The 27440-nt window shown below is 44.2% G+C and overlaps 1 protein-coding gene across 1 annotated transcript in view; it reads left to right on the forward strand.

Moving 5' to 3' along the window:
- Window positions 1-27440, forward strand: part of LOC145354666 (interleukin-21 receptor-like) — a 62510-nt gene that overhangs the window by 15185 nt on the left and 19885 nt on the right. Inside the window, exons 4-8 of the mRNA XM_080206099.1 lie at window positions 2408-2604; window positions 4534-4685; window positions 9829-9997; window positions 15562-15670; window positions 24014-24098. Coding sequence (XP_080062225.1) covers window positions 2408-2604; window positions 4534-4685; window positions 9829-9997; window positions 15562-15670; window positions 24014-24098 — 712 coding nt within the window. The remainder of the gene's footprint in view (window positions 1-2407; window positions 2605-4533; window positions 4686-9828; window positions 9998-15561; window positions 15671-24013; window positions 24099-27440) is intronic.

Raw genomic sequence — 27440 nt, forward strand, 5'->3', positions numbered from 1 at the left:
GTAGGGAAATTATTGGAGAGGATTCTTCGAGGCAGGTTTTACACTCACTTGGAAGTAAATGGACATATTAACGAGAGGCAACATGGTTTTGTGAAGGGGAGGTCATGTCTCACTGACCTGATCGAGTTTTTCGAGGAAGTGATGAAGATGATTGATGAGGGTAGGGCAGTGGATGTTGTCCACATAGACTTCAGTAAGGCTTTTGAAAAGTCCCTCATGATAGACTGGTGCAGAAGATGAAGTCACATGGGACCAGAGGTGAGCTGGCAAGGCAGATACAGAACTGGCTCGGTCATAGAAGACAAAGGGTAGCAATGGAAGGGTGCATTTTTGAACGGAGGGCTGTGACAAGTGGCATCCCTCAGGGATCAGTGCTGGGACCTTTGCTGTTCGTAATATATATGAATGATTTGGAGGAAAATGTAACTGGCTTGATCAGTAAGTTTGCGGATGACACAAAAGTTGGTGGATTTGCGGATAGCGATGAGGACCATCAGAAGGTACAGCAGAATATAGATCGGTTGGAAGCTTGGGTGAAGAGATGGAGGCTTGGGCAGATGGAGTTTAATCCGGACAAATGTGAGGTAATGCATTTTGGAAGACTTAATAAAGATAGGAAATATACTGTGAATAGCAGAACCCTTAAGAGTATTGATAGGCAGAGGGATCTGGGTGTACAGGTACACAGGTCACTGAAAGTGGCAACACAGGTAGAGAAGGTAGTCAAGAAGGCATGCTTGCCTTCACTGGCCATTGAGTTTAAAACTTGACAAATCATGTTGCAATTTTATTGAACCTTAGTTAGGCCGCACTTGGAATATAGTGTTCAATTCTAGTTGCCATACCACCAGAAGGATGTGGAGGCTTTGGAAAGGAAACAGAAAAGATTAATCAGGATGTTGCCTGGTATGGAGGGCATTAGCTAAGAGGAGAGATTGGAGATACTTGGTTTGTTCTCACTGGAACGACAGAGGTTGAGGGGCAACCTGAAAGAAGTCTACAAGATTATGAGGGGCATGGACAGAGTGGATAGTCAGAGGCTTTTTCACAGGGTGGAAGAGTCAATTACTAAGGGGCAAGGTTTAACAGAGATGGTACAGGGCAAGTTTTTTACACAGAGGGTAGTGGGTGCCTGGCACTCACTGCCGGGTGAGGTAGTGGAAGCAAATACAATAGTGAGTTTTAAGAGGCATCTGGGCAAATATATGAATAGGATGGGAATAGAGGGATATGATCCCCGGAAGGGAAGGGGATTTTAGTTCAGTCGGGCAGCATAGTCGGTGCAGGCTTGGAGAATCGAAGGTCCTGTTCCTGTGCTGTAATTTTCTTTGTTCTTTGTTCTCCAACATTTCAGTATCCCAGCTATTCACATTTCCAGGTGTACAAATCCCCATCACCTGTTTAACAATGTGATTGCTATTAAACCTTAACATTGTAATTAATAAGACATTGACGGGCTTGTAGGAAGTAGGGGCGGGGAAGGGGCGAAGATGTGGTGGAGTTCGTCAAATGATGTGGGCAAATTTCCTACCACCTACTCATGCACCCCCAGTCTGGCATGGATTTTGTGGCCCCAATCTTTAGACCACAGGGAGAAGGTGGTGGATGGGGTTAAAGCCCAGCAGAAACCCCTGTTCAGGCTTGTGCTGAAAGTAGGGGTGGGGGTGAGTTGCTTCCTTTCTGGGCCCCCTTTTTCAATCAGCCCCTCCCTGCCATGGTCTGTCAGTCTAGTATTGTCTCTCCTTCCTTCCCTTTGCAATCCCTACCCCTCTTCTGGCCACAGGAGGAACATTAACACAGCTCAAAGCAAGTTAATAGTCAGCCTCCAAAATCCTTCAACACTCCACTTTTCAAGGGGGAAAAAGAGCAAGAAGATACACGTAACAAACAGACTATGCAAAGGAGAGGAGTAATTTCTCATTGCTTTTGTCAAGATTTGTTCCTCAAAAGACTTTACTAAAACAGATTGTCAGATCATTGCAGTTTCCTGTATCATAATAATAACCACGTCCAAAATACCTAATCATCAGATTGCACTATGATCATGAAAGGCATGATATAAATGGAAGTTCTTTGTTCTTATGGCCATTCTTCATGTGTGAATTTAGACATGTTTTTGGAGTGACAGTGTCTATAATCAAACCTGATGCTGTCCTCGTTCTAGGATCACACACCTTCCAGCAGGGAATACTGGAAAGTGATCAGAAGCAGAAACACTGCGGGGCTTGCTTTCAGGCTCTGGAGTACCCAGCCCCACGACCAATATCACCTCTTGCTTAAGGGTCCAACTGACTAGCTATTCTTCCAGGAATGTGTCTGCTGTGTTAATGATCAGCACCGTGCTCATTATGGGACTCTCCTATCAGACTATAAATCATGTGTCATTTCTTCCTATTTTCCACTCTAGGCAGGATGATGAGATTTCCTGTAACCTAAGTATGATGTCCTGTTCCGATGGGGATGAGGGTCTCACCGAGTACAAGTGTAAACTCTATCAAGAAATGGGAATTACAATGGAAAATTACACCATCAGCATCAAATCAAACAGCAAAGGAGATGAGAAGTTTATTGAAACATGTCCCTACTTTGATACAACACAAAATAGTAAGTGTGAAAGCACATTGGTGTCAGTATCAGATGAATTGGTCATTTCAAGAGTTGACATTTGAGTGAGCAGTTTTGTTGTTGAGGAATAAAAACCTTTTTTCTGTCTCATCCAACACTCCCCAGACAGTCATAACATGACTTAGGTACAGGATAAAGCTCCCTATGCGCTAATCTATCAAATACGGCCAGGGCAGATCCAGCCCAGGTTAGATAAAGAGTGAAACCACTTGTACATACATGTTAGACATGAATGATTTTTAATTTGATACTTATTGTTTTCTTTGGATGGACAATGAGTTAAAGTGAACTTCAAACAGAATTAGCCCCAACTTTCAAGTGAATGGGGAGATAGTTGTCCAATAACTGATTTTGCACTCCACTAGTAACAATGGGTGGGATTTTCCTGTCCTCTCATGGCCTATTTTCCATAGTGGAGGTGGCTCACCATTGGCCACTGGGAGGATCTTCTGGTCCCACTGATAGCTACAGCACTTCATGTGGTTCATTGCTGGGGAACATGCCATTGGAGGTGAGGGGGGGGGTGGTGTCACTTTGGGAACCATAGGATCCCACTGGCAGAAAGGCTGGAAAATCCCACCCCTTGTGTCTTCATACAATCATTAACTCTCACAAATAGTGAGGGACAATGGGATAAAGGGAACTTTATAGAGTAAATGTTGAGCAAGTGAAAGGAGAGTATTCCAGGAGTAATGTCAAACGTACATAAAAATAAGATACTAACTTGGTGTAGCATGCATGCTTAGCAGCAGAAGCAGCACGCATTAGATTGAACTACCTGATCCCACAACCAATAGGCCAGATCAAAGCTCTGTAGTCCTGCCACATCTAGTTCTAAATGGCGATAGAAAATTAAGCAACTAAAAGATAGTGGAGACTCTGCAAATGTCCTCACTTGACCTTTCTCTTTCACTCTCTCTTGCTTTCTTTTCCTTCTCTCACTCTCTCTCCCTTTCTTTCATTCTCTCTCGCTCTCTCTTCCTCTCTCTTTCACACTCTCTTTCTTGCTCTCCTCCCCCCATCCTTTTATTCTCTCGTTCCCTCTCTCTCTTTCATTCTCTCACTCCCCCGTCTTTCACTTGTTTTCGCTCCCTTTCGCATTCTCTCTTTCCCTCATCTCTTTCACTCTCATTCTCTCTCCCTCTCTCTGCTTTATTCTCTCCCTCTTACGCTCTCCCTCTCACACTCTTCCCCCTCCCTCTCTCCTGTTTCAGTCTCATTCCCTCTCCCTTTTTAACTTTCTCTCTCTCTCTCCCTTTCTCTTTCACCCTCTCTCTCAGTGCCTTTGTCTCTTTCACTCCATCTTTCTTTCTCTCTCTTGTTCCCTCTCGCTCTTTCTTTCCCTCTCCTCCTCTCTTACTCTCTCTTCCTCTGTCCCAACATTCACCCTCTTCTCTCTATGCCTCTCTTTTACTCTGTCCATCACTCACTCTCTCTCTTGTTCCCTCTCTCTCTTCCTCCCACTCTCTCTCCATCTCTCTGTCCTACTTTCTCCTCTTTTCTTTCACTCTATCACTCCCTGTCTCTCTGTGATTCTCGCTCCTTCTCTCTCTCATTCCCCCCCACCCCCTCTCTATCTCATTCAAAATACATCCTATTGCATCTTCACTCCATTTCAACGTTCTACTGCAGAAACTAATACCACGACTCTTAGCATCAGGGTGAAAATATTCTTACGATGTCCCTGCTTCCTCCTATTTAACTTGTGTTCTTCTGGGATTTTTCATAACCACCACCAACATGGTCAATTCACTTTATTACAGGGAGACTTCACACAACCTCAACTACATTCACAATTACTACTTCACACCCCTGACCCTGTGGGCACCTTCTGCTCTGCATTAATTATTTTGTAATTATTTTGTTCATTTTGTAATTAACTTGTAAAACCAATCTATGTCTCTACAGTCAAACCTCTTGCACCGTTCAATCTAAATGTTTCGTATGTTGCTCCATGTGAAACATACAACTTTACCTGGCAAATCGTCTATACTGAGGATTCTTATTTGGACAACTTTGAGTATGAGCTGAGATACAAGAAGAAAGAAGATAGCTGGGAGGTAGGATTGTGGCCTATTCCTCTCCAGTAGTGCTATGTTTCCGCTTCCCAGAGGTTTGCCCATTTTACCCACACAGTACTGTTTGTTTATTATACTAGAAACACTGTTTCTCACTGGGTTCCGATTCTCAGTAGAGTACGGATTCAAGCCGCACAGACTCTCAGTGCGGTACAGACTCTCAGTGCTCAGGCACAAAGACACCCACTGGCAAGTGATTTTCACTGAAATTATGGTTTCCACAGTTACCAGGGTAGACATGGACTCCCAGTTGGATGGGTGTTCTACAGGCACTGACTCTTATTGTTCCAGCAAACTGATTCTCACTGGGACACAGTTCCATACACATTAACTCTCACTGGGGTACAGTTCCACAGACACCAATTCACTGAGATACAGTTCCACACACACTGATTCTCACTGTGGTCCAGTTTCAGAGACCTTAACTCTCACTGGGTATAGGTTCCAGAAATACTAACTCTAGCTGAGAAACAGGCTTACAGATACTGACTCACACTGAGGTAATTTCCTCCAGCATTAACTCTCACAAATAGTGAGGGACAATGGGATAAAGGGATCTTTATAGAGTAAATGTTGAGCAAGTGAAAGGAGAGTATTCCAGGAGCAATGTCAAATGTACATAAAAATAAGATGCTAACTTGGTGTAGCTACAACGCAGGACTACATACATTGCTTAGCAGCAGAAGCAGCATGCATTAGATTGAACTACATGATCCCACAACTAATAGGTCAGATCAAAGCTCTGTAGTCCTGCCACATCTAGTTTTAAATGGCAGTAGACAATTAAGCAACTAACAGATAGTGGAGACTCTGCAAATGTCCTCAACAAGGTTGATGGAGTCAGCACATCAGTGCGAATGATACAACTGAAGAATCTCTACCTGACTGGATGATACTTTTCTGCCATCTCCTGAGGTCCCCAGTCTTCAGCCAATTCAATTCCCTCCAAGTCATATCAAGAAATGACTGAAGAGACGGGATACAACAAAGTCTATGGATCCTGACAAAATCCCAGTTGTATTGCTGAGCACTTGTGCTCCAGAATCAGCCACTCTCTAGTCAAGATCTTCTTTCTACAACTCTGACATTGACTTGTCAACATAGAACAGGTATACCCTGTTCACAGAAAGAATAAAAAATCCAATCCAGCCATTATTTTTGATCAGGCTCATGCTCATCAGGAAAGTGATTGAAGTGTTAGTGACAGTGCTATCAAGCGGCACTTGTACCTGCTCCTGGTGCTCAGTTTGGATCACTCAGCTCCAGCCCTTATCTAAAGTCTTGGTCTAAACATAAGAAAAAGAACAAATTCCAGAAGTGAGTGAGAGCCCCTAACATCAAGGCAGCACTTGATCAAGGGTGACATCAAGAAGCCTTAGCAAAACTGAAGTCAAAGGGATCAGGGAGAAAAATGTTTGGAGTCATACTGAGCACAACAAAAATGGTTATAGTTGTTGGGGCTCACAATCATCTCAGTCCCAGAACATCACTGCAGGAGTTCCTTGACACACCATGAGAAAAAAAGCGTAAGAGTGACTGATCTTGTCATCAAGGGAGCATATGACCAAATATGGCATCAGGTGCTTAAGTAAAATTGAAGTAAATGAGAATCAGGAAGAAACATCTCAATGGGCTGGAGAAACGGAGCTGGACCAGCCACATAACAACTGTGGCGACAAGAGCAGGTCAGAGACTGGAAGTCCTAAAGTGAGTAACTCACCTCCCCAAAGCCTGTCCACCATCCACAAGATACAAGTCAGGAGTGTGGTGGAACACTCTCTACTTGCCTGGATGAGTGCAGCTCCAACAACACTCAAAAGTTCAAGATCATCCTGAACAAAACAGCCCACCATACTGCCACCCTGTACACACAGTGGTACACAGAGGTAACAGTGTGTACCGTCTACAAGATGCATTGCAGCAAGTCACCAAGCCTCCTTTGACAGACTTTTCCAAACACCTGACCTCCGCTATCTAGAAGGACAATGCCACCAGACACATGGGAACACCACCACCTTCAAGTTCCCCTCTGTGTTACACACCATCATGACTTGGAACTGTATCGCTGTTTCTTCACTGTCGCTGGGTCAAAGTCATGGTCCCTTCCTAACAGCACTATGGTTGTACCTATATCTGGACTCCAGTGGTTCAGGAAGGCTACCCAGTGCCATCTTCTCAAGAGCAATTAGAAATGGGCAAGAAATGATGGTCTTGTCAGCTATTCCTAAATCCAATGAACAATAAAAAAAAAGCTTCCTCTAGTCAGTGAGACAAGTCCAAAAGGTTCCCATTTAATATAAGCTTGGAAAACATCTTGATGCAGAGTATAGGATTCTCCACACAAACGCAGGTTGGAAAAAGTCCAGGAATTTTACAATATGATAATTAGATAGTTGCTTGAACTGGATAAATATGGAAGAGTGCAGAAAGCAAGATTGAGAGTGTGATTATCCCGCGTGACAAAGGGTCGGTGAGTGACTAGGAGAGTGGGATTAGGCTGGGTGAGATATTGTATGCTATGGGGAGTGGGTTGGGAGTGGGATTAGGCTGGGTGAGATATTGTAGGGCAAAGGGAGTGAGGATTAGGCTGGGTGATTCATGGGGACTGGATGGAATTGTGTCCTGGTGGTGTGTTTGAGAACCAGCTATGAGTGGCTGGTTCTCAGGTTTATTTCTTATACAATTGTCATTGTGCAGCCCCCTCCAGTGGCTGTTTGATGTACTGCTTCATTCTAAGAAGTCCAACAGGTTTATTTGCTAGCACAAGCCACAAGCTCCGAAAGCTTGTGGTTGTGGCTTGTGCTACCAAATAAACCTGTTGGACTTTAACCTGGTGTTGTGAGACTTCTTACTGTGCTTACTCCAGTCCAACACCAGCATCTCCACATCATTGCTTCTTTCTGCCAGGCAAATAATTTCTTCCAAATTTGTAGCATCTTTGCATATCAATTATTGGTGGGGAGTCTGGAAAGCATTGAGACATCTCCCACTTTTGCTTTGTTTAGTGATAGTCTATGTATCTCGATAAAAGACACAGCACCTTTAAACCAAAAACAGCATTAATATGATGGAAGTTATCTATTTAATAATGGGATTCAGGCTGGAATGACAGATTTTTGCAGATAGATTGCTGAGGTTTTTCCCTCTTATGATCAGAACGTGATTCCTGAGTGGATTTCCCAGGGGCCCTTGAACAGTTGCAGGAGGACTGTTGACTGACCTCCTGCCAATGGTTGCAGCTCTGTTCTCTGGCTTGTCTTTGCTCAGAGTCTGAGTAACCAAGAAGGTAGATGAGGTCAGCGCAATTGATGTTGTCTACATGGACTTTAGCAAAACCTTCGACAAGGTACCACACGGTAGGTTGTTGCATAAGGTTAAATCTCATGGGATCCAGGGTGAGGTAGCCAAGTGGACATAAAATTGACTTGATGATAGAAGACAAAGGGTGGTTGTAGAGAGTTGTTTTTCAAACTGGAGGCCTGTGATTAGCAACGTGCCTCAAGGGTCAGTGATGGATCCACTGTTACTTGTCATTTACATTAATGATTTGGATGAGAATTTATTAGGCATGGTTATTAAGTTTGCAGATGACACCAAGATTGGTGGAATAGTGGACAGTGAAGAAGGTTATCTGGGATCGCAATGGGATCTTGGTCAATTGGATCAGTGGGCTGATGAATGGCAGATGGAGTTTAATTTAGATAAATGCGAGGTGACACATTTTGGTAGATCAAACCAGGACAGGACTTCAGTTAATGGTAAGGTGTTGGGGAGAGTTATAGAACAAGGAGATCTAGGGGTACAGGTTCATAGATCATTGAAAGTGGAGTCACAGGTGGACAGATTGGTGAAGAAGACATTTGGCATGCTTTGTTTCATTGGTCAGAACATTGAATACAGGAGTTCGGACATCTTGATGAAGTTGTACAAGACATAGGTAAGGCCACACTTGGAATACTGTGTACAGTTCTGGTCACCCTATTATAGAAAGGATATTATTAAACTTGAAAGAGTGCAGAAAAGATTTACTGGCATGCTACCAGGACTTGATGGTTTGAGTTATAAGGAGAGGCTGGATAGAGTGGAACTTTTTTCTCAGGAGTATAGAAGGCTGAGGGATGATCTTATAAAGCTCTATAAAATAATGAGGGGCACAGATCATCTAGATAGTCAATATCTTTTCCCAAAGATAGGGGGGTCTAAAACTAGAGAGCATAGGTTTAAGGGGAGAGGGAAGAGATACAAAAAGATCCAGAGGGGCAATTTTTTCACATAGAGCATGGTGAGTGTCTGGAACAAGTTGCCAGAGGTACCAGTAGAGGAAGGGACAATTTTGTCTTTTAAGAAAAGTTTAGACAGTTACATGGGTAAGATGGATATAGAGGGATATGGGCAATTGGGGCTAGCTTGGGAGTTAAAAAAGGGTGGCATGGAGGAGTTGGGCCGAAGGGCCCGTCTCCATGCTGTAAACCTCTATGACTTTATGAATGATAAGAGGTCCTTAATGATACTTGCTGGCAGTCTAGGGCTCCCTTAGTAGTGCCCCTCTGATAGTGCAGCACTCCCTCAGTACTAACTCTCTGATAGTGCAGCACTTTTTCAGTACTGTACCTCTGACAGTGCAGCATCCCTCAGCATCAGTCCTCAGACAGTGCAGCACTTCCTCGGTACTGACTCTCTGATGGTGCAGGACTTCCTCAGTACTGCTCCTCTGACAGTGTAGCATTTCCTCAGTATTGCTCCTCTGACAGTACGGCACTATCTCAGTACTCTCCCTCTGACAGTGCGACACTTCCTCAATACTGACCCTCTGACAATGCAGCACTTCCTCAGTACTGACTCTCTGATAGTGCAGCTTTCCTTGTTCTGCACTATAGTGCCAACCTGGCCAAATTTCTGGACTGGGATGTGAAGCACAACTGTCTGACCCTGACCTACTGACTGAGTCGGGTGACCCCTATTTAATGATGAATTTTAATGAGCTGGCTGCCTGGTTTCCACGGGGATCGGATCAACTGATCAAGTGTGATGACCACAATTAATCCTCAGGAAACAGCTGATTCAGTTCCGGGCCAAAGGCTTTATATTTTCAATGATGAATTAAATTATTGCTTTTCATTTACAGCGCCAGAAAGTCAAGTGGATAAGAAATGACCAGACAGCTTTCCCGCTGGTGGCCTCGGAGTTGGTATCAGACACTGAGTATTCAGCACAGATCCGCTGTTGCCCTGCAGAAAGCTCTGGTTACGTTGGGACCTGGAGTGAATGGAGCCCCCCTGTGATGTGGAAAACAGGTTGGTGACCCAGTCAGAGTTATGGGAGGTATCAGTGGATTTCTTTGTTGAAGGGTCTCGCTCCCAATCCTGGGCAAGATTGGAGAATGCTAAGTTTCCCATAGGTCTGAACTCAGAACATGAGAGAAGAGATTGGGATAGTCTAGGGAGGAGAGGAAAGAGAGAGCTGAGGTAGAGAGAGGGGTGGGCAAGTGAGGAGAAAGTGAGGGGGATAAGGAGAAAAGGTGTGAGGAGGGGCATACAGGTTGACAAGGAAAAGGTCGAGGCAGAGCACAGAGGAGGAGCAGAAAGGGTAAGGGAAAGAAGTTGAGATGAGGAGGAGAGGACAGAGAAGAAAACAATGAGGATGTGGGGAGAGGAAGGTGGTGGGCAGGGTGAAGAGGAGGCTCGCATTGTGCCTTTCACTTTGCTTACCAGCATCACTAACACTGTGATATGAAGCTAATTCTGTAAAGACTGGTAGAATTTTATTCATTGTTGCATGAAACTCATCTCAGCCTCTCAAGATGTCAGTCACTCTGTACTGAGATTGGTTAGCTTTGTTCCCCTTTGCTCTCCAGTTCCCCTCTGCTCCCCAGATTTGCAGACTCCATTGGCTTCTCCACTGGAGAAGCCTCTCACCAAGTGACCATTCTCTAAATGTTGGCACTGGATATTGACGATGTCAACAGGTTCTTAAATCACTGAAGCCTGCTTGATTGAGCGCTGCCATGTTCAGAAGCCCTGATCTGTCTTCTCCTCCTACCCAGGGCTGAGACACCTTCTAAAGATGGTGGCACAATTGTCATGCCCTCACCCAAGTGCACATGTTTCATGTGTAAAGCAAAACATTGTATGTCCATTAAGATAAAGGCACACTTCTGTGGATGCTGGAATCTGAAACAAAAACAGAAAATGCTGGAGAAACTCAGCAGGTCTGACAGCATCTGTGGAGAGAGAATACAGCCCGTGTTTTGAAACATTGGCTCCATTCTCTCTCCACAGATGCTGTTAGCCTTGTTTACTTTCTCCAGCATTTTCTGTTTTGTGTTGAATGTCCACTAACTGTTTGACTGTGCTGGACATCACAGTTATCCAATCCTATGTTTGTATCACCTGCACGTGTCTGTGGGTTGCTGAATAGGGATCATGGGCTGGGACTGTGGTTGTTTTGCTTTGTTCTCCATTACTCAGACCAATCACCAGAGCGTTATAACATCAGAAAATGTTGGAAACACTTAGTAGCTCTGGCAGCATTTGTGGAGAGAGAAACAGAGTTACGTTTCAGATCAACAGCCTTTCATCAGAATTGAGGGTACTTTGAGATGCAATTGTTTTAAGCAAAGCAGGGAAGATGAGAAAGAGAAGAAAGAAGAAAAGAGAAGGTCTGTGATAGAGTGGAAAGCAGGAGAAATTAGATTGCAAAAAGGATGATGTGCAAGGCAAAAGTGGGTGATAATGAGACAAGTAAAAGTTGAATCTAGAAGAGGTGATACACAGAATCATCACCAACAACTGGTATCCAAAAATAAATAGAAAGAATAAAATTGGGGTAGAGTTTATGATGTGAAATTGTTAAACTCAATGTTGAGCCCAGAATGCTGTAAACAGCCTAATCAAGAGATTAAGGGCAGAAATTCTCGAGCCCACCATCATGGGCAGGACAGAACCATGCAAAGGGTCATTGATCTTGGGCAGGAATTTCTGGTCTTGGGGCAAGCACAGCTAGAAGTTCTTGCCCAAAGTGCTCTCCTTGAATTTATACAGAACCAAAGAAACATAGAAAAAAATGACTGCACCAAAGGAAACCATCCACTCATTCAGCAGGATTTTACAGCCTTTCTCAACCCAAGACCGGAAAATCCCACCCGAGGTCAACGGACTTTCCTATGTCTGCCCCGTGCATGCTCTGATTCCTGTGGCAGGAGGGACAGTAGAATTCTGGCGACTGTGTCTGTGCTGGCTGAGGTGGAATTATTCAGCCCAATTTCAGATCTTGGTCAATAATTCTTTGTTGCAGCACTTCGAGTGCACATCAGCGAGATGATGGCACAGTGGTAATCCAGAGACCCAGGCTAACACTCTAGGGACATGGAATCAAATGGCAGTTGGTGGAATTTAAAATAAGTTAATAAAATCTGGGATTGAGAATTGCTCATTGGTGACCATGATACTATTAACAATTGTCATAAAACTCCCCCTGGTTCACTAATGTCCTTTAGGGACAGAATCTGCCACCCTTACCTGATATGGCCCACAGCCATGTCATTGACCTTTAATTCTCCTCTGAAATGGCCCAACAAGCTGGTCAGTTTAAGTGCAATTAGTGATGGGCACTAACTGCTGGCCACATCCATCAACAAAGGGAAAAAACAAGTATTTTTTAAATGCAATGAGATTTTCTGCCTCTGCTAACTTTTCAGGCAGACTCCTCCTCCTAACTCCCATTGGATTATGACCCCATCTCTTCTTCCAGTATCTTAATGATTGTATTAACACTTTTTCCTGCTCTCATCATGGATTGACAAATTTAATCAAATGTGATTTCAATTTCCATCCTTCCCTCATCAGAATCTGGCTCATCTCTGACCTTCCCTTCCTTGATTTCTCTGTTAACCACTCTTCTTCACATCTTGCTTCTTGTAAGGACTCCATTCTCATCGATTCTCCATCTCTATGGCATCTGTTCTGATGATGCAGCCTCTTAAACCAGCAGCTTTTAATATGTTTTCCTTTTTCTATAACTGGGAATTCTTTGTTCACCCAGGTTGATAGGGCCCACAATCATGTCCATTTCATCTCTAGTATGATGATACCGCAACACATCTCCCCCTCCCCTCCCCATTTAGTATTCTGAGGGCATTGTTTCCTCTGTGACACCCTGGTTCACTTCTCAGTCATCTCCAATGTGCCCTTTCCTTTCCACAACAATGTCCCATCCAAGTATGGAAGCAAACATGGGGTTAGCTCATTGAACAAAGAACAGTATAGCACAGGGACAGATTCTTCGGCCCACCAAACCTGTGCCGACACAGATGCCTCTCTAACTTAATATTTTCTTGCCTCTATGTGGTTCATATCCCTCTATTCCCTGCCTATTCATGTATCTATCTAGATGCCTCTTGAATGTTGCTACAGAAACTGCTTCCACCTCCTCCTCCAGCAGTGTGTTCCTGTTATTCACCACCCTCTGTATGAAAAACTTACCCCTTATATCGCTTTTAAACTTTCTCCCTCTAACTTTCAACCTGTGCCCCTGAGTAATTGACCCTTTGGCCCTGGGAAAAAGACTTGGCCTATCCCCTCTATTCAAGCCTGTCATAATCTTGTAAACCTCTATCAGGTTCCCCCTCATCCTTTGATGCTCCAATGAAAACAATAGCTTGGAGTATACAATGCTTATATGTATATAGTTACATATTACCAATAAATAGTTAATGCTCAACGATAGAAGACTCAGAACCTCTTGGTGAGACCTACTGAACAAGCACACAACATGGTGACAGCTAATGGAAAGAGCCTCAGAAGAGCTGGAGCAGAAATTTGAAAGCTGGAAAACCAAAGAAGTAGCATTTGACCTGACAAAGTAAAAACACAGAGGGAGACTGCCTGAAAAACAATCTGTTGTAGGATTGGAAGCAGAAACGCAGAGAAAAAAAAAATTCCACTGTACAGCTGAGGACTTCGCAAGGTCTCATGAAGATCTGTTGTGAATTTCCAGAGTGCAGAGTTGAAGGACCTACCAAAGATGAACAAGAAGTTCAGTTCTAAGCCAGGACTTGAATAGAAAGCTACAGTGCTGTAAAATAATGAGAGCAGCCAGTCTGCGAAAGTACTGAGGCTTGCCCTTGTTCAGAATTAGAACCACACCATGTGGTGATTCATGTGGTGACCAAGCTTGTTTTGTAGATTAAGAAAAGCTAGGAATCAATTGTAAAACCTCTGAAAATGCAGTGAAGGTCCCCAGTTGTTAACAATCTGTTGCAAAATGCTAGACCCCAAAGAAGCCGGGACTGCTATTACCCATGGGAATTGGCCAAAACGTGACAAGCGCAGGAAGACTCTTTACTCTTTGTGCAGCATTTAAAGCTGTACTCACCTGAACTTTAAAGCAACCCTGGACAACAAATCAACATTACCAGAACAATTTGGACTTATCCAAGGGCCAGACCAAATATAAAATTGTGAGGTAGAGTAAACAAATCTTCAAATAAATGTAATGAAGCTCTAAAATACTTTCATGTATATATTAGCCGAAGAAGCAATAAAATTTTATAGACTGCAAAATCCAATAAACATATCCAATAGTCTGGAGAACCAGCTGACTCTTATAAACAAATTATACAGACTGGCTTAAGGTTATGACTATGGTGACCTTAAGTCAGAATTCATGACAAACAATTATTGTCAGAGTGGCTGGCGATGACCTTTCAGACATATCACAGGCCAAGCAAGATCTGACTTTAGAAAAGACCATCCAAAGACTGCCTGAAATCAGTCAACAGCACTGATCCATTTTATATGGCCAAAGCAAGCCTTGGTACAGAGCAACTCCAACTGTCCAGCTAGTAAAGCAACAAAGGGACAGAAAGATTCTAGGCCAAAGAAGGTAAAGCCCAAGCCAACCACAAGAGGATAGGTGACCATTTCAGTGCTGTGGAGGCAAATGTCCTCACAGGAAAGAGCAATATCCAGCAATCTTAATGTAGTGCTTCAACTGCAGCTGCCTGGGACTCTTCAAAAAAGTATACAAAGCTAAGACACTCACATGATAGAGGATCCCGAGACAATCCAATGGATTGAGATATCACACCAGTAAGAAACCAACTATGCTTCTTGAGTGAATTCAAGAACCCTGGATCCTCTTTTTGAAATATGGACATCTCAGTAAATATCATCTCACTAATTTCAATTTAGACGTGGGAGCCAGTACTTTATTCCTCTCGGATAAGGAACTGAGACCTCTGGCAATGAATGACACTCTACTGGCCTAAAGGAATCTGACTTTTGATCATAGGCATGGGCCTAGAACCACAAAGATGTGCCAGCAAGCAGACCTTCAAAGTCATGCATATCATCCAAAACCCAACTTTTTCTGTCTTGAGCAGAGGTGCCCTTTACCTACTAAAAATGGCAGAAGATGTCAAGACAACCTCTGTTGTCAACTACTGAACATCCAACAACCTGTTTTGTCATTTTATCTCTCCTGCCTTCCTCCATCTCACAAATCTTTCAGTTTGCTCTTTAGTTACCTCCCCAACCTACTTTTCCTCCTTTGCCTAAACACTGTTATATCTCAAAGTGCTCCCAGTTGTGATGAAACTGGGCCATTGATCTTCCACAGGTGCTGCAAGAGTTGCAGAATATTTCCAAAATGTTTTGCTTTTATTTTAGTTTTCCAGCGTCTGGAGTACCTTCCTCTTGTACCAGTATCAGAGCAGCTGATTGGATAACATTAATATAGATTTGAACTTCGCTATAAGCCTTCAGGAGAGAAAACTCTTCTAAAACTGAATGCATAATTAAAATTTTAAATTACCATCACTGTTAATGTAATAATCAAGTCTTTTTTTGGCACTCTACAGCAGTGTGCAAGACAGACGTTGGACAGATATCCTGGCTTCCTTTCGTCTATTGCTTCATCATTGTACTGATTGGAGTTGTAGTGTTTATTTCTCTCAACATCCCTCAAAGGTAAGATCACCCCACATGTTCCTCACTTCTTGTCCTGTTTACTGGCGCGCGCGTGCAAGCACGCGCACACAACAACTAAATCTGACCAGCCCTTCTCTCTCCTAAACCTTCTCCCATTCTCTTCACAGGCTCTTTTCTTCTCCGTTCTTCTCTTATTGTGTGAGATAGATTATTACACAAAGGATGCTCTCCACACACACATTGGCCTTGATTCACCCATCCCACTGCACTAATAAATTAGTGCAGCAGGCTGGGAGATTCTCACTTGCATCTCCCAGAGGCAAATTTCCGGCAGTGTCTGCTGTGCACCAGAAATCGGTGGGGAGGCTCAAAGACAATTTAAATAGTAATTTAAATATCATTTGAATGAGCATGCAAGGATCTCCCCCCCCCCCACCCGAGTGGTTCACTCGAGCAGGGTTTAGAGTAGCTCCCCACTAACAGAGAACCAGTGGAGGTCCCCACTGGAGTGAGGGGGGACAATAGGGGTCCTCAAGAGGGTCGGGTGGTGGGGGGGTGTCGCCTAGGCATTGGCACTCTGGCAGTGCTAGCCTATGCCCCTGGCAGTGCGCAAGGTGCAAAGTGCCAATGCCCAGGGGGCACCTTAACACTGCCAATTAGGCATGGGACAGTACCAAGGGGGCGATGCATAAGAGAATGGGGTCTAGGGGGCAGGACCTGATGGGAGGGGCCCCACTGCCACTCTAAAGGCAGCATTGGTGGGGGAAGCAGGGAGGCCAGTGATCAGGGTGAGCTTGGGGGGGTGCAGGGGGTGGTCAGCCAGGGCAATGGTCAGCCTGCTGTGGGGGGTGGGTGGTCAGCACTACAGAGGTCGTGGGGGAAATCGGTAGCGGGGGACTGGAGATCACAGCGGGCCAGGAGGTGGGGGAGTCAGGGCTGGGTCCAGGAATGGTCGGGGGTGCCAGGGATCTGGGGGTAGGGGGACAGAGATCTGACTTTGCAGGGGTCATGAGGCTAGCCAACGATCAATCGGTAGGCCAGTGGTGCGGAGCCACTGCACATGCACCGATCTCGGCACTGACAGATCAGCACATGCGCAGTAGCCCACTCAACATGCTGATTTCAGCCTCTCCAACGGGAACACAGGCCCCACCCCTGAAATTTAATAATATTCACACTGGTGGCCGCTGCAGTGCACTGAGTGTGGGAGATTCTTTTCTGAACTCCCACTGAAAAAAACAGCATGAATAACTCCAGTTTTCACCCAAATTCAACACTTAAGAATTTTTTTTGGAGAATTCCGCCCGTTGTTGAGAAGGCTTGAATGAAAAATATCGGATTTCACTACAATGTTGTAGAGATTCCATTAGCTGGTAAGATATGGTGGGGAAAAGATGTAGTTTATACACTTTAGTATATAGATTAATTCAGAGAGGCTTGTTGAAATCATCCATTCCTGGAATGTGAACTTCGCGATAAGCCTTCTGGAGAGAAAACTCTTCTAAAACTGAATGCATGATTAAAATTTTAAATTACCATCACTGTTAATGTAATAATCAAGTCTTTTTTTGGCCCTAGTGACTTTGTCAATAGTGACTCATCTTGTCCTAATGAAACTGATGTGAAGTTTTCATAAAGAAGGAATGCATTAATTAATGTTTAAGGTGTTATATTGCACCACACAAAGTCAATTATCTCAATTGGTCCTTTCAGTCAACACAATCAAACTGAAGTAAAATGATGGTGATGCTGAAATCATCAACATGGGAATGTGACAGGATTGTGTTGCTGCCTTAGCTAATTTACTATATAGTGAGCCATTCAGTTTAAGTTCCTCCGTAGCTTGTTCCCTCCCTATCTCTATAATCTCCTTTAGGCCTACAACTTTCCAACTTCCTCATTCCTTCAATTCCAATCTTTTGTGCATCCCCCATTTCATGTATGCCACCACTTGACAGCTGTGTCTAGGCCCTAAACTCTGGAATTCCGTCCCTAAACCTCTTTACCTCTTTCTCCCTTAAGTATCCCTTAAGACTAAATTCTTTGGTTTATTTGACAAGGTTTTTAGACCTTGGACTGAATCTCTCCTTCATTAGTGCAGTATCCAGATTTGCCTGATTATGCTCTGGTGAAAGGCCTTGCAATGATTTTTTCAATTAAAGGGTGCTTACTATTATTGGGTGTTAAATACAAAACATCATTCCTCAGTTACAGACTCAGCTGTTCCAACGGAATGTCTGAGGGTCATTATGTGGGATTCCTGCCCAAATTAACAGATCTCATGGCTCAGGATTCCTGGGTTGAAAAGTGAGAACAAAAGTCCGTTAGCAGTCAATTTTCTCCCTTCCCTGATCTTCCATTCTGCCCCATCTCCTTCACCCCCCTTCCAACGATATAATCCTTTACATTTCTATCTTTCTTCAGACCTATAGAAGGGTCGTTTAGACTTAAAACATTAACTCTGTTTCTCTTCACAGATGCTGAGTTTATCCAACATTTTCTGTTTTTACTCCTTCCTTCTTGCTTTGTAGTGTTGTATATGGATCAAACTTGATTAATGATCGGTTTGAATGGTCAACTCAAGTTCTCTCTTTTGAGGCCCCTGAGGAATTATTGAAAACCATGCTCCTTTTTACAGCACATTATATCCATGTTAAAGGTACACAGCATAGATAAAACCTCATGATGTATCTAATCCCAGATCCTTTGAAGACAGTCAATTCATGTAAACCGTTGTAATTCTTTATTGAAAACTTATTTCCCTGAAACTACACTTTCTGATGCAACTGTTGTTAAATCCTTTGAAGAACAAGCTTTATCATCTGTTATCTTTCCATACCTCTACCTCTACCATGTTTATTATCCTAGCACCTAAAGTTACACTTCAATTTCCTCATGGCTGATGTCATTACTGTCACGTGTTTCTTTATACAAGCACTGCAGAACACAAGATAAGGCCATGCTTTTCCCCAATGACATTTCACACCCATTCTGTTGACATTGGAAAGTCTGTTGCTTCATGATACAAAGTTTAACTATTATCTTTAGCACTCCATAATATTTAACAGATTCCTGATCCTGATCACTATCTAGTGACTCCAGGAAAGTTGTGGTCAGACAAGGACTGAAATCTGGTGTTGCAACTTCACAGGGATTCACCCAAACTATTATCAAATAAAGAATCAAAAAGCAGCCATGATACCATTGTATAGAATATCAATAAAACAACCTCTTCTAATTCATTCCCAAAATCTCAATGCATCAAAGCCTCACCAATTTGCATCCATTCTATTTAAGTCCAATGAACCTAATTCCTACAAATTCACTCCTATCATCCAGAATTCCAGTGGATGAAGTCCCTTCCCATTCTGCAAGATGCCAACAGCTCAAATCCCTTCCATTCCTCACATGTGAACCCAACAGTCACTGTTGGCAGGATAGTTCACCATGGAGACTTCACAGGCCATACCAATATTAACTTCAAAGAAACTCACGGAGTGGTTGGGGGGAGGTGGGGGTGGGGGGTGGGGGGTTGGTGGGCAGGAGCGATTCTCCCAAAGAAATTCTAAATGGTGAATTTGTGTGAAAACTGGAGTAACTCCCAACAATTTTTTTTTAGCAAGATAGAATGAACCTCCGACACTCCGTGTATCACAGAGTGCTAGGACATAATTCACTCAGAAAATCAGCGGGTGCAGCCGATTCCTACTGGAGAGGCAGCATAGCACTGAGCGGGCTGCTGCACATGCACTGATTTGTCAACTTCGAGATCAACATATGTGCAGTGGCCCTACACTGCCGGCTTCCCGATCACAGGCCAGCCCAATCGTTGGCCAGCCCCACGACCCCACATCGCTACCCCTCCAAACCTCCCCACCCCTTGATCACTGGTCTTCTGGACCTCTCTAGGCAAGCCCTGATATCACCCCTCCTGTCCCTGCACTAGCCCCAATCTCCCTGACCACCCATTCCCACTTCCGCAGTCCTGACCACCCCAGTACCCGGCTGCTCTGATTTCCACCTCCCCCACCCTCCCACCAGGCCGCCCCAGCACCCCTCCCAACCCTCTGCCTGCAATCCTATGGCAAAGTGGCAGTGGGACCCCCTACCCCCAATGATCACCTCCCAACAGGCCCTTCCCCCTTTCGCCCTGCCCCTCGACACTCTCCAGTGCTCGACGAGCAATGCCAAGATGCCCCTTGGACATTGACAGTTTGCTCCTTGGGCAGTGCCAGGGGCCAGGCTGGCACTGTCAGCCTGGCACAATCCGGAGGGCACCCCCCTTACCCAACCTCGTGGGGGGGCAGGGGGTGGTCTTCATTGTCATATATTCCCACCAGTGGGGTGGACTGCCCGTTCTCCATTTATGAACTCTGCTGGAGCGAATCACTCCTGGCTTGGGGGATTGGGGGGGGGGGGGTGGGGGGCGGTGGTGGGAGAAGCTAGCGGCCCAGAGACTTCAGTCCCACGCCCGCGAATGACATTGAAATTGCGATTTAAATGTTCAAATCAGCTGCATGCCAACTTGTGACGCAGAGCTGATTACTCCAAAAATCTTGGAACCAGAGACATGCAGAGGCCATGGCACCCCCAATGGGGAGCCCACTAAATGGCCTCACTGATTTCTCCTGGTCTATTGCACTGCTAGAGCAATGCAGCAGGCTGGGAGAACCACCCTGTACATTTTCAACAGGGTTAATTGGAATAATTAGGACCAGAAAGCAGAGCTCATTTTCCTTGCTGATCCCAAGGGATCTGAAAGCCATGAATAGAACCCCTACTTCCATTGCAGTTGAGAGGAACTCGGCCCACATAGATTGGGGACCGAATCTTGTGTGTGCTGATGTGCATGACTCAGTTCCACATCAACCATTGCATAATCAAATCGATATTTAGGGATGGCTAATGTTCTAAAGTCAGATTGTAAGGTTAAGAGGAGGCTGTGAAAAAACATTTCAAGACTGCTTAGCCACCTCTGTTAAAGAGACATACTGCTAACTTGGTTTGGCTGTCGTCCCTCACTGCCTTCTTTCATTTTTACTGAATCACATTTCCTCCGGAAGTTGCTTGTCAGCTTAACTAAAAATATAAAAATGCAAGCAGGGCAGACAGACGCTAGAATCATGCAGCTGTGGCATCAACCTCAAGGCAGCCATTAGTCTTCTTAAAAGTCACATCAGTTCAGTCCTCTTGTATTCCACAAAAACTCATTTTGACTTTGCTGCTGTCCTCGAATCACAGTTTGTTACAATTACGCAGGGTAATAGGGAAATACAATATTCAGTCCAACCCTGTTTCCATATCCCTTTATCACCCTTGCCTTAAACCACCACTCCAACCTACTGTCAAATATTGTCATGCTTCAATCACAAGAATCTGCCGCAAGATGTTCAGCAGTGGGTTTTCAGAAGCAGAATAGGGGCATGATTCCACTGTTAAGGGAGTCTGTGACAAAGGAGTCAAATAATTATAAGAATGAAGATACAGGATATGAGTCATATCTTGACGCAGAGAATGTTGGAAGAACGCACAGACACTTTGAGGGCCCAACTTATGCAAGTAGCGGGGAGGCAGTAAGGTGGTCATATCACATGGAAACAGTAAGAAAGCAACTGAGTTTGCTGAAAAATCGTTAGGTGGGATTTTTCGCTCCAAAACCAGAAAATCCCACCCGAAGTCGAAGAACCTTTCCTTGGCCTGAGCCTCGCCCACTCCGATTCCCATAGCAGGCGAAACAGGAAAATTCACCTCATTATGTCATGTGTGCATACCTCTGACTGGAATTAAACATTGACTTCCAAATAAAATGTGTGGTGCACAGGGATGACAGGCCTGCGTAAAGGCATCTGCTGAATGACCTTGAAATGAAGTAAGCTGTTCTACGTTTACCATCTCTCTGTACTTAAAATAATACTGCACAGAGACCTGCAGATGATGTATCTACTGCTATTATGGTTAGTAATTCTGGGTCATAATTTGCTGAACTTTCACAGGAAATTAGGTTTTTGATTTTTTTCAGAAGCATTTTAGGCTGGTCTATATTCCAGCAACAGTGTTTGCCCTGTCTCAACAGCTATTTCAAAGACTCATTGACTTCTGCCAAATTTTACTGGATCCTGTCTCCTTCAGGAGTCCATCACTGATTACTGCATGATGCTGTGACCAATGGGTTTGGTTGGCATCTAAAGTCAGCAATGATAAAAATCATCTTTGGCACCTTCCAGGGATCCACTGGGAACATGTGCAAGATATCCCAGGCAGCTGCACACAGCTGCATTAGGGAAGTGATCAGTGCACCATTTGAAAGAACTTAGAGTGTTGATGTGTTGCCACATTGACCCTAATAACCAGCAGAAAGGTCTGTTGGCTTTGGGCCATTGCAAGGTGTAATCAATTGCATCTGCCAAAGCTCCCTTAAATCAGCCTGCAGTCATCATAAATAGGCATCTACTCAATAAACATCCAACTAGTTTGTGATTAGCATTAATGCATCCTGCAAGTGTGTGCCTGCTTCCTGGAGAGCACTCATAATGCCTATGTGCATCAGCGATCCCAGGAGTTATTCTAGCTCTGTGCACCGTTCCTCATTGATAAGGGGCACCATCTCAAAAGTTGGCTTGACACCAGTGAGGAACCCTCGCATGACAGCCAAGGAACTTTTACAATGTCTGTCATGGGTCGACCCAGGCCACAATTGAACAGACAACCGGTCTACTCAAGTAATAATTCTGCTGTCTGGACTGCTCTGCATCAACTCTGCTATATGACCCAGTGAGTGCTTCCACCACCAGACTAGGAAGACCACCAGGCTGCCTCACCCTCAAATCTCAAAACATTTTGTACTCATCAAGGTCTATTGCCCAGCCTCTTCAAGCCCTATGCCCTGTACACCTCTGTAAATGGGCAGATGACAGTGCAAGAGTTCACATTGTCAGTCAGAAGCCATCAGTCACTGAACAAAAAAGTCTACATGACATGATCTATTTGGCTGTCATCCTTTTGGAACCTGATAAGGCCTCTAAGTTGTCTTTTTCCCACGTCTATTCTCATGGGACTTGGAGGATGCTAACTTCGAGGGCAAATCCCTGTCTCCCATATGCAGCAATCTCTCCTGGGGCAGCTGCTGCTGCGATACACTGTTCATTCACTCACCCAGCTGATCCCTCCTCACGTTGAGGCCCACAGCATTTTAGAAACATGCAAGACATAGAAAACATTTTGCCCATTGGACAGCCACACTGTGCTCAGCATTCACTCAGAATCACTCTGGCAGTGCGGAGGAGGTCATTGATCCACTTTCAACTATGGTAGTAGGCATGTTGCTGGACCTCAAGGCTGCTAACCTCTGCTGCCATTCCCATCCAGGCTTCCAAGGTCAGGCAGGTGGGTCTGTTCTTGCCGCCTGTTGGAAACAGGGAGGGAGACATCACTGAACTGTGGATCAATTCTTTTTCTGTCCTGTGATACTCCAGCCTCCTGCATCCTCTGTGGATTGAGATCTGCAGAAACAGGAGACAATGACTGCCTATATGTGAGGAGGGATCTGTCTTGGAGCTAAAGGATCTATGACCTGGAGCTAAGGGCTCTATGTCCTAGAGATGAATTATCTATGTCCTGTAAGTGAAGGCTATCAGTCTGTGCTGGAAGATGGGTTCTCATAGCGGCAGGCATGACAGTACAGAACGTTTTGAGGCAGTGCAAACAGCTCTAACTGCCATTTTGCACCAGCAACTGTATCCCCATCACCTGTTGCCAGGTGCCCCTCCTCACTCTCCGTATCCCACAACCTCAGTGGAGGAAAGACTGATAAAAGCCAATCACAGGACCCCATTAACTCGGTTTTATTTGGACAGCAGTGAAAACAGAACATTTCAGGGACTATCAGATCTTCCACTCACTCACCCAATCCCAGACAACCTTCTGTCTTAGGGTAAAAGCAAATTATTGCGGATGCTGGAATCTGGAATCTGAAACCAAAAGAGAAAATGCTGGAAAATCTCTGCAGGTCTGATAGCATCTGTAAGCCTTAGTAATCAAAGCCTTGTCAAAGGGTCATCTGGATTTAAGATCAGCTCTGTCTTAGGGTCATTGCCCATTCTGAAGAGCTATGAATGGGTAACCAGAGAGAGAAGCTTTCCTGTGCACAAAATTGTGAAGCATCTAGGGAAGAAACAGTGAAGTATTCACTAAGAAGCTCTCAGAATCAGAAATGCATGTGATGTTAAAACAATGCATCCTTCTATATTTCTCTTAGACCCTTTCTGCAAGTACACATATGTATGGTGACTTGATGTGGGCAATATGTTCAATGCAATTTTTAATTTAGTACATTTTTGGGTGTGTTACACTGAAATATAAATACTGATTAATCTCCTGTTACAGACTGCGGAAGAAACTGTGGGTGATAACTCCCAATCCAGCCCCATTCTTCAAACCGCTGTTCGTGGATCATGGAGGAAATTTCACGGTAATGATCCAGCAAATGTTTAATGGGAGTTTGAATACTGGGGAATACTGCAGCGTGGGGCAGATGTCTAAAATTTAACTCAAGGGCATTGGAAATTAAATAGCCAGTGACATAAGAATGTAATTACAATGCAGAGTGAGAGAGTATTAGTGACGCTTTCTTGTAACCACAGTGCAGGAAAGGAAGTTCATGACACTCTTACATAATCACAGTGTGGAGTGATACAAGATTCCTTCAGGCTTGTATTTAGGCCTGATGTGATGCATGTTGTTAGCCCCAACTAAGATGCGAGAGGCTGACACAAAATTGGACATATTATCGTAATCTGGGCCACTGGCAAGTTGCAGGGCAGTGATGGAAGAAGCAATTCAATACTCTGGACACGGGAGCACCATGGCTCTTCAGTAAATGTTTTCAAAAATTAGGGCTGCAGCAACCCAGCTGAATCCTAAAGAAGACAGCCTGATCCCAACTCTTATAATCACTACCTATCACTCTGGAGAGGAGCCTAAATCAGGTCATGGGGCAGTAACTAATGAAAAATGGTCAAATTCAATACGCATCGAGATCTCAGACATACTCCGGGAATAGGGACTTTGGTCCCCAAAACTGCTGCTCATTACACTTGATTTTTGCCCATAAAATGAGCACTATGAGAAAATTCAGTCCACTGTCTGAATGTCATTTTACGATCCTGATGGGAGTCCTCCCAACGAGAAGGGTCATGAGTGAATGAGTTTGGGTCCCACTTTGCCAAATGCAAGCAGACTGAATCCTGTGTACAAATACAACCAATAAGTACTGACCTCAGCAGAGATTGGGCAGGAAATAGAAACGGGTTGTTCTCTATCAATGAGTTCCTCTCACACAGAATCTCGTTCTCACTCTTTTCTCTCTCTTCAACTGAACCCTCTGTGATTGGAACATTTCCTGTTTATTGTTTCCACACTGCCCTGCCCCCTTCATCCTGGCTTTTTCACTCAACTCTGGTCAGAACTCTGGATCTGCTCCTGCCACACTCTGGAATCTTTTTAAAACAAAGCAAGGCATCAATTAAAATTATACAATTGTAACAGAGAAGAAGGCCATGTAGCCCACTGTGTCCATGTCAGCTTTCTGCAAAAGCTACACCCATTCCCCCAGCTCACCTCAACAATTTCCTTCCCCAGATAATTATCCAATTTGCCTTTGAAAGCCTCCACCTTATTGAGGCAATGCTTTTCAGATCCTGATAATACACAGTGTAAATATGTTTTTCCTCATGTTGCCTTGGTTCTTATGACATTATATTGCTGTCCTTTGGTTCTTAACCCTTCTGCCACTGGGAATAGCTTTTCCCTGTCTCCCCAGTCCAGACACTCGTGATTTTGAACACCTCAATTAAATCTCCTCTCAACCTTCTTTCCTCTAAGGAGAACAACCCTTGATTCTCTAGTCAAACCATTTGTTCCTCATCCCTGGAAATATTCTCGTAAATGTTTTCCACAGTCTCTGAAATCTTCACAGCCTTCCTAAAGTGTGCTACCCAGAATTGGACCCACTTCTCCAGTTGAGGCTGAACTAGTGTTTTATAAAGGTTCACCATAACTTCCTTGCCTTTGTACCCTATGCCTCTATTTATAAAGCCCAGGTTCCCTTATACCTTAATAACCTCTTTCACAATCTGTCCTTTCATCTTCAACAATGTACCTCCGGTCTTTCTATTCCTACACCCTCTTTAGAACTGTATCTTTATTTTAAATTCACTTATTGGCATTTACTGTCCATCCCTAGTTGCTCTTGAGAAGGTGGTGTTGAGCTGCCTTCTTGAACCGCTGCAGTACCCGTGGTATAAGTACATGCACAGTGCTGTTAGGGAGAGAGTTCCAGGATTTTGACCCAGTGACAGTGAAGAAATGGTGATATATTTCCGCGTCAGGATAGCAAGTGGCTTGGAGGGGCACTTGCAGGTGATGGTGTTCCCATGTGTCTTCTGCTCATATCCTTCGGGATAGTAGTGGTCCTGGGTTTGGAAAGTGCTGCCTAAGGAACCTAGGTGAGTTCCTGCAGTTCTTACTGTAAATGATACACACTGCTACCACTGTAGAAGAGCAATTTGTTTATACTGCCTCTCCTCGTTCTTCCTACCAAAATGTATCACTTCACATTTCTCTGCATTAAATTTGATTCAGTAAAAAGTCTGACAACACCACATTTCAGTCCAACCAATTTATTTGATAGTAAATTCACTAGCTCGACAATCACCAGGCAAGGTTGTTCCCTTCCTGTTGGCGAACACTTCAGTGGTCACGGGCATTCAGCCTCTGACCTTCAGGTAAGCATTCTCCAAGGCGGCCTTCATGACACACGACAGCGCAGAGTTGCTGAGCAGAGATTGATAGCCAAGTTCCGCACACATGAGGACAGTCTCAACAAGGATCTTGGGTTCATGTCGCACTACCTGTAACCCCCGTGACTTGCCTGGGTTTGCAAAACCTCACTCACTGTACTGTCTGGAGACAATACACATCTCTTTAACCTGTGATCAGTGCTCCTTCCACACACATTGTTAGCCACTTTAAGACTTGAACAGCAGGTTAGGTGTAAAGATTCGCATCCTAATCAGTAATCTCTAAACTGTCTGTGCTTTATATGCTCTGTCTGAGGCCAGAACTCTCCATTCACCTGACGAAGGGGCTAACCCCAAAGCTAGTGAATTTACTATCAAATAAATCGGTTGGACTGAAACCTGGTGTTGTCAGACTTTTTACTGTGTTTACCCCAGTCCAACGCCGGCATATCCACATCTTAAATTTGATTGCCACAAATTCATCCATTCCACCAGCCTATCTAAATCTACTCGAGGTTTTTCATTATGCTCTCCACAGTTCACAATACTTCCATGTTTTGCTTACTCTGCAAATGTTGATATTGGGTCCTGCACCCCCAGGTCTAGATCATTAATATGGATTCAAAAAATGAGTTGTTCCAATACCAACTCCTGAGGAACCCCATTAGATAGTTCCCTCTGATTTGAGAGACGATGTTCACCACCACTGTTTCCTGTCACTCCGTCAACTTCATTTCCATAAAACTTCATGCTCCTTTTGTTTCATGAGCTTTAACTTTCCTGACAAGCAAATTTGGCTGCAGTTTGCAGCAAAGGGCTCAAAATGGCGTTCTTCATCTTTTCATGCATTGTCTTCGTCCGTTGCACCTGAACATGTGTTTTGCTGGCATAAACACCTTTTGGAAGTCCATTTTCACCACATCAACCTCTCTATTACCCCATCAAAAAACGTATTAAGTTAGTTCAATATAATTTGACTATAATAATCTATGCTGGCTTTCCTTAATTAATCC

Source organism: Carcharhinus amblyrhynchos, chromosome 18 (genome assembly GCF_965287045.1).
Source record: "Carcharhinus amblyrhynchos chromosome 18, sCarAmb.v2.hapA, whole genome shotgun sequence".
In the NCBI taxonomy this organism is placed as follows: domain Eukaryota; kingdom Metazoa; phylum Chordata; class Chondrichthyes; order Carcharhiniformes; family Carcharhinidae; genus Carcharhinus; species Carcharhinus amblyrhynchos.